The sequence below is a fragment of the Papio anubis genome, chromosome 6, assembly GCF_008728515.1.
Source record: "Papio anubis isolate 15944 chromosome 6, Panubis1.0, whole genome shotgun sequence".
NCBI lineage: Eukaryota > Metazoa > Chordata > Mammalia > Primates > Cercopithecidae > Papio > Papio anubis.
Genome location: NC_044981.1, coordinates 33,740,712 through 33,748,467, shown reverse-complemented (window position 1 = coordinate 33,748,467; position 7,756 = coordinate 33,740,712). Strand labels below are relative to the sequence as shown.

The window sequence follows — 7,756 nt, the reverse complement described above, 5'->3', positions numbered from 1 at the left end:
AGTTAAGTTAACCATTGAAGTTAAGCTGCAATGTAGTTGTAAGAGAAGCCTCAGCTCTGGAGCTGGGCCAGTCTTTCCAGTTGTCCCAAAACGGGCAAGAAGGCTTAGCCTTTGTACTCCCTGAGCAGGGTGTGTGCATATCCTTGGGTGAGGCAGCTTCCTTTGGTAAGGGCAATTCCCCGAGAAGAACTCAGCTTTGAATTCAGCAGCCAATACCCCCAGCAGCTGGGTCCTGAGGGGTGGGATATGGGTGGTGCCCTGTAGCATCCACAGGCACATTTTAATAGGAAAATGCAGGGTAATAGACTGCGTGCACCTTCAACTGGACTAGATTTTGCCAATTGTTTTTCAAATTGATTGTACGGCACCAACTTCTCCCTTCTGCAGTGTATGATAATTTATTCTTTCCATATTTTCTATATCTCGATTTCCCTTGCTATTTTCTGGAAAATTTCTTTTCTTTTTTTTTTTTTTTAGATGGAGTCTCCCTGGGTCACCAGGCAGGAGTACAGTGGTGCGACCTTGGCTCACTCACTGCAACCCCTGCCTCCCGGGTTCAAGCAATTCGCCTGCCTCAGCCTCCCGATGGGCTGGGCTACGGGCATGCGACATCAGGCCTGGCTAATGTTTTGTATTTTAGTGGAAACAGGGTTTCACCATGTTGGCCAGGATGGTCTTGATCTCCTGACCTCATGATCCGCCCACCTCGGCCTCTCAAAGTGCTGGGATTATAGGCGTGAGCCACCATGCCCGGCTGAAAATTTCTACAGATCCTTCTCGAGGTGCAAAAAATGATCTCTGGCTGTGTAATTTTTATTTCATTCAGGTTTTGTCTTTTTTTTTCTTTTCCCTGGAAGTTCCAGGCATTTCTTTAAAAATTTTTTTTCTTAAAGCAAATTGGCTGGGCACAATGGCTCATGCCAGCAACCCTAACACTTTGGGAGGCTGAGGCGGGCAGATCACCTGAGGTCAGGAGTTCGAGACCAGCCTGACCAACATGGTGAAACCTCATCTCTACCAAAAATACAAAAATTAGCTGTGCGTGGTGGCGGGCACCTGTAATCTCAGGTACTTCAGAGGCTGACGCAGGAGAATCGCTTGAATCTGGGAGGCAGAGGTTGCAGTGAGCTGAGATCACACCACTGTACTCCAGCCTGGGCTACAGAGTGAGACTCCATCTCAAAACAAAAAAACAAAAAACAAAAAAAGCAAATTATTCCTTTCTTATGTTTTGATTTTTTTTTTTGAGTTGAAGTCTCGCTCTGTCACTCACGCTGGAGTGCAGTGGCTCGATCTCAGCTAACTGCAACCTCCGTCTCCCAGGTTCAAGAGATTCTCCTGTGTCAGCAGCCTCCAGAGCAGCTGGGACCACAGGCACATGCCACTGCGTCCGGCTAATTTTTTGTTTTTAGTAGAGACAGGGTTTCACCACGTTGGCCAGGCTGGCCTCGAACTTCTGACCTTGGGTGATCCGCCTGCCTCGGCCTCCCAAAGTGCTGGGATTACAGGTGTGAGCCACCATGCCCAACCTTGATTTTTTTTTAATGTATTTTTAATTTTATTTATTTATTTATTTATTTATTTATTTATTTATTTTTCGAGACAGAGTCTCCCTGTGTCGCCCAGGCTGGAGTGCAGTGGTGCAATCTCAGCTTACTGTAAGCTCCGCCTCCTGGGTTCACACCATTCTCCTGCCTCAGCCTCCCAAGTAACTGGGATTACAGGCGCCCACCACCACTCCTGGCTAATTTTTTGTATTTTTAGTAGAGACCAGGTTTCACCGTGGTAGCCAGGATGGTCTCAATCTTCTGAACTTGTGATCTGCTCGCCTTGGCCTCCCAAAGTACTGGGATACAGGCACGAGGCACTGTGCCCGGCCTATTTTTCTGAGACAGGGTCTCACTCTGTCACCCATGCTGGAGTGCAGTGGCGCAATCATAGCTCACTGCAACCTCGAATACCTGGGCTCAAGTGATCCTCCTGCCTCAGCCTCCCAAGTAAAACATTTATTTCCTTTATAACAGTCAATAGTTATATTTTTTTTAGGTGCCAGGGCTCTAATTTCACTGGTTGTTATGTCTATTTTCATGCAGGCTTGTTTTTTTGTATCTAGGATTTTGTGGGAATTCTCTACTGCCTGTATCTGTCCTCCAGAAAGGTTTTGCATTTGCTTTTGCCAGGCTTCCCAGGGATACTACAAGCTCAGGACCCTGTTTCTTTCTTTCTTTCAAATCATTCTTTTTTTTTTTTTTTTTTTTTTTTTTTGAGACAGAGAGTCTCTCTCTGTCACCCAGGCTGGAGTGCAGTGGTGTGAACTCAGCTCACTGCTACCTCGAACTCCTGGGTTCAAGTGATCTCCAGCCTCAGCCTCCTGAGTAGCTGGGATTACAGGTGTACACCACCATGCCCAGGTTTTTGTTTTTGTTTTTGGTATGTTTAGTAGAGACCGAGTTTTAACATGTTGGCAAGGCTGGTCTCAAACTCCTGATCTCAGGTGATCCGCTCACCTTGGCCTCTCAAAGTGCTGGGATTACAGGTATGAGCCACCACGCCTGGCCATCTCTCTAATAAACTTCTAATTTCAGAATACTTTTAGGTTTATAGAATTATTGCCAAGAGAATCTTCTAAGTCTCCTAAGTTTGCTTTCTTATTTTTTTAGTTTAAATGTTTGATTCATGTGTCCTGAGCATTATTAAGAAGAGACCAGGTGACCAACTATTGTCTCCAAAGTTTTGAACCTGGGTGAAAAGCAGAGATCCTAAGGCTGTGGATGGAATACTGGCCATGCCTCTTCCTAGCTGTGACCACAGGCACACCCCTTAATCTCTCATTGTGCTTCCTCCTCTGTAAAATGACAGGTGATAAGGTTTACCTTATAAGATTAGAGGTGATGTATGTATAATGCATAAATAGCTGCTTAATAAGGAATAGCAGTTAGGGATAGTAACAACAGGGGCCAGAGTAATATGATGCTCTTTGCAGCACCAGAACCCAGATAAAGTGGTTGAGACAGCTTCGACTCTCTGAACTGAGTGAGAACTGGTTATTTAGTATATGGGGTTCTTACCTCTTCAGTGCTGGGAAGAGGACTGGCCTTTAACAACTGAAACATACAGAGTCTTTGACTATTTTTTCCCCACTTGATAGTGTGGGAAAGAATAGGGAGGTGAGAAAAATAAACCAAGTGTAGAAAGTAAAAAGGTTCCTCTTCAAAGTTTCCCTTCTTGTTAAAAAATAAATCATAAGTGTTAGAAATAATAGTTTCTTTTAAAGACTAACTTCCTTCAAGCCACCTTGTTCTGTGCTAATAACTCTGTTAAGCCCTATCCTGTGTAGCTATTAGATATAAGGGAATGAGTACATTCGATGTCCTTGTACTTTAACCAATATATTTTGTTATTACTTTTCTAAGTCCTTTTGCAAGCAACTTCCTCTTTTCCTTTGTTCTCCCTTGCCTTTACCTATTTAGGATAAAGTTTTAAGTTATTAGCTAGCCGGGTTTAGCTTAGATTGTGCGGTCCGGCTGCAGCCAATGGAGACAGAACACAGTAGCAAGGACAAGCTGTGTAAGGGATAAAAATTGCTTCCCTCCTTTGTTTGTGTGCAGTCTCGCCATTGTTCCATCTGTGAGGAACACCCTTTCTGCAGAAAGTAAAATTGCCTTGCTGAGAAAACTTTTTGTTTAAATGCTAATTTTTCCTTAGAGTACTGAGGAACAAGCATTCTGTTTCTGAATGAACATTCTATTTATAACACCAAGTAAACCAGAAGATTCCATTATAAAAAAGGCTACCAATTTCAGAGATGCCCATTGCTCTGCCAAGATGACCAGCAAAGAGAGAAAACAGGGAGGCAAGTGCTGTAGTGACCATCCCTTAGCTGTGGGCATCTGGGATCCCTCACACTGGGGCTGGTGCCTGTACGCTGTGCTAGTTGTTTGCCTGCAGACGCTTGGTTCAATTCCCACCCTTCCACATGCTCCTCTATGGGTGGAAGTCTACAAACTCCATTTCCTAGACTACCATCCATTTTTTTCCCCCAATGGGAGGTAAAAGCAACAGACTGGAAGATAGGCAGAAGGAAGAATCCTTTGCTTCCCCAACCCCAAACTCTGACAGCACTTCTGGCAGAAGCAGCTGAGACCAGGCTATGAGTTATGGGGCTACAGCACTCAAGCAGTGAGGTCACAGGGGCAGCAGTGGTGGTGGCCTTGGGCACTCTGGTGGCCCCATATGTACCATGTGCATGAACTCAGGCGCCAGCAGTCTGGTTCTACAGTCAAATCAACTGGTGACTTCAGGCTCCTGGTTGCTGCAGTGTCAGTGTGTGTTCTAGCAATGGTGGCCCCCAAATGATACCATTTTCCCATTCAGCCCTGGAGGTGAGAATGGCTTCCTGCAGTTACTCATCTCTGGATGACCTCTATTTCCCCCTGTTGATCTTTCAGTACTTCCAATACTTTTGCAATGACTCCCTGCAGTACATTCCCCATTTGGAACTATTTAGCTGTAGTTTTTTCCTGACTAGATAAACACATACTCTGTTACATACCCTGACCTGGCCTCGCACTGCAGACAAACCCATGGCTGCTGGGGGCTGGGCTCTACTGCACCCCTGGGGAAATGGAACCTCAGGAAAGACAGGAGAGAACCGGGTGGCAGCACAGGAGAGGAAAGCCATGACCTCTCATGGTGATGAAAAACTGGCTTTAATCTATTGAGTCCTGCATCTGCCTCCTCCAGGGGCCTTCCTGTTCCCCAGAGCCCAGCTGCTCCACCAGGGTACCACACATCCTTTGTACCCTCACACCCCAAATTCTCTCTGCAGGGTGGAAATGGCACAGTCGTCCACCCGACTGACAAGTGGTGAGCAAAGCAAGGTGGAGGCACAGGAGGGCTTCGGCACCCAAAGCCTCCTTTGCCCTCCAGTACTGGATGTGGAGGAGGTGTGGAGCCCTGTCAGCCCCAGGAAAAACATTCAAGTAACTGAGTCAGCTTCCAGTCGGCTCTTAAATATTTAATTCCCATTTATTTAAAGTTTCGTCAGTCTGTGTACACTATTTATATTAAAAACACAGGAAGCTGGGGCTCCTAGCAAAAATATACATTTCAATTTTGGAGATTGTTCAGACACTGAGAAGAGCTGTATCCTCAGCACCAGACCCGGGTCGGGGCAGGGATGCGGCACATGGTGGGGGAGGGGGAGGTGGGTCCCAGCAGCCGTCCCTTCATAGCCTTGGCCTGAAAGGAAGCACCCCAACCCCCATCAGCTGGGTGGGTGGGGAGCTGGAAGAATCCTGCCAGTAGAGAGTGATCCTGGGGCATGGAAGGGAGGCCACAGCGCCAGTAGGGGCAAGGGCTGAGCACTTCCACCCAGAGTCACACACAGAATGGCCCCTTGGGAGGGAGGACCAGGCAGGACCCAGGAAGCCTGGGCTCGAACTCCAGCTCTCCTACCTCTGTGCTCTGAGACTACAGCCAGCCCCTTGCCCCTGCAGGCCTGGAGGGCTCTGCCCTACTCAGACATGGCATGCCCAGCTGTGCTTTGGCCCTGTTCTGAGGTGAGCGCACCTCAACCTGGAAGCAGGGGAGGGCAGGGACCAGCGGTGTGGGACTGGTCCCACAAGGTCCCCGGACACCAGAGGCTGTGCAGGGAGACTTCTAGGTGGCCAGCTGGGCTGAGTAAAGGGGAAGAGGAGGGCGGCAGAGCTGTTGGGACAAATGGACATCAGAATGAACAGGCTCAGTTTATCCCAGGAAGCTCCCACTGGGAGCAGGTGCTGGGCTGACTCAGCAGGACCTGCAGGACTCCTGCCTCCCCAGAGACCTGGCCCAGCCCTGCCTGCCCACCTGCAGGCCCCTCTCTCCGGGTTCTCACTTGCCTCAGGGAGGGAAGGGAGGTGCATGGAGCCTGCAGGTAAAGTGATTTCAGTGCTTGTGTGTGTGCTGGAGGGGGCAGTTTCAGGGAGAGTGGGGCCTGAGCTCCCATGGAGCCAGCTAGAGAAAGGAGCAGTAGGATGTGAGGCCAGGCCCTGGCCCTGGGTGCCGACATAATGTGGGTGGCTGCTACTGGGCAGGGGGGCAGTGGGTATGCTGGCGGAAGGCCTGCCCTGAGCTCTCCCTGGCCTGACCCCAGAACTGAGACCCCCAGTCCTAGGGGCAGAATTGCGTGTGCTGCTTCCTCCAACCACCAACCCCTCCTCCTTCTCTTGAGACTTGCTCCTCTTCAATGAGGTGGGGGCCTACCTGGAGGGAACCCTGCCTACTTCCAAGCTGGGAGACTGCCGTCCAGCGGCCAGTGGAGGGAGCCATCAGCAACACTGGCCTGGCAAACCAGTGTGAAGAAGATGGAAGGACGCTGGGTGTCAGTGGAGCTGAGGAGTGCTGCTGGAGCAGGATCAGTTGGGTCAGTGGGTGGCCTCAGCCTCGGAGGAGCAATTACAGTCTTGGGGAGGCATCTGGCTCTCAGCCTGGGCCTCCTGCCCACTGTCCTTTACAGCGGGGACCCTATGACTACAGGCTGCTGCAGTCAGTCCAGGCCATGCTCAGCCTTCCCTGGAACCCAGGCCCAGACAGTTTAGTGTTTCTTTGGATGGCTCAAGTCTTTTGCTCTGAAGACAGGAGACAGAAGTGAGGACCCTAAGACTGCAGGTGCAATGATGGGGCAGAGGGCAGGCCCCACTCCCTTCTGCTCCTGGAGAAAGCGTGTGCAAAAGCAGAGGTCCTGTTCTATGCTGCTGGTGAAATCATACAAAACATCTCACAGAATAAGAAAGGAAGACAGACATGGGGGGTGGAGAAAGGGAGGGCAAGGGAGAAGGGAAGAGGAGAAGCCTACAGAAAGGAAGAAATAGAGTAAGCGAATTAGAAAGGAAAGAGGAACTGAGAAAGAGGGAGACAACAGACAGGAAGAGAGCTGACTGGAGGAAGCGGGAGAGAGGGCACAGGGAGCCAGAGGCGGTGGGTGTCATGTGTCTCACAGCGAGCATGGGACTCCGCTGCTCCAGGCCAGGTGCTCAAGGGCTGGTCAACGGAAAAGTCACGTGGGTGGGCCCCTCCAGTGCCGGCCCCACTGGAGCCTGCAGGGAGGCCTGGGTGCCGCCCTTAGTACATGTCCTTGTAGATCTCCTGGAGCAGAGGGTGCAGCGAGGTCTCGGTCTCGGTCTTCTTGATCCGCTGCATCATCTGCGCATGCTCGGTGACCAGCTGCCGCAGGTCAGCCATCTTCTGCAACAGCTTGGGGAAGAGGTACTGGGCATCGGGGTGGTTGGCCTGCAGGTGGAATTCGAGGGCACGCAGGATAGTGTCCTGGATAGCCTCCACCTGTGGAACGTTCATGAGGCCTGGCCGGTCTGTGGGGACACAGGGCATGCCAGGGAGCTCAGAAAGGCAGTGGAGCTCCCCTACCTCCACCCCAAGAGGTGACTTGGCCCAGGGGACAGCAGGCCTCCTTGGCCGTGACAGACCAAGCCCTGTCCCGTGACAGACCAAGCCCTGTCCCGTCAGCAATGCTCCACTGGGTGTTCTAGTCTCCCTACCCCGGTCTTAATCCACTTCTTTCGTTTTTTGCCAATGGTTCCCCCCCCCCCCCCCGCCCCGATTAGGCAACATAGTATCGTGGTTAAGAGACTCAATGCTTAATTCAAATCCTGTGTCTGCCACAGCCTATAGATGAAGCTATGGGCAGGTCACTCAGCCTCTCTGATGTGTAAAATGGAGATAGAAAACATTCTTCCTGCACAGGTTTGTTGTGAGG

General features: G+C 50.3%; 1 protein-coding gene across 7 annotated transcripts in view; it reads right to left on the bottom strand.

The window, feature by feature from the left end:
- Positions 1 to 5,007: 5,007 nt before the first annotated feature.
- The window catches only part of PPARD (peroxisome proliferator activated receptor delta), an 86,542-nt gene continuing 83,793 nt past the window's right edge, over positions 5,008 to 7,756 (bottom strand). For all 7 annotated transcript variants that reach the window (XM_017957820.3, XM_017957821.3, XM_021937166.2 and 4 more), the window contains one exon: positions 5,008 to 7,352. In XM_017957820.3, coding sequence (XP_017813309.1) covers positions 7,105 to 7,352 — 248 coding nt within the window. In that variant the 3' untranslated portion in view covers positions 5,008 to 7,104. The remainder of the gene's footprint in view (positions 7,353 to 7,756) is intronic.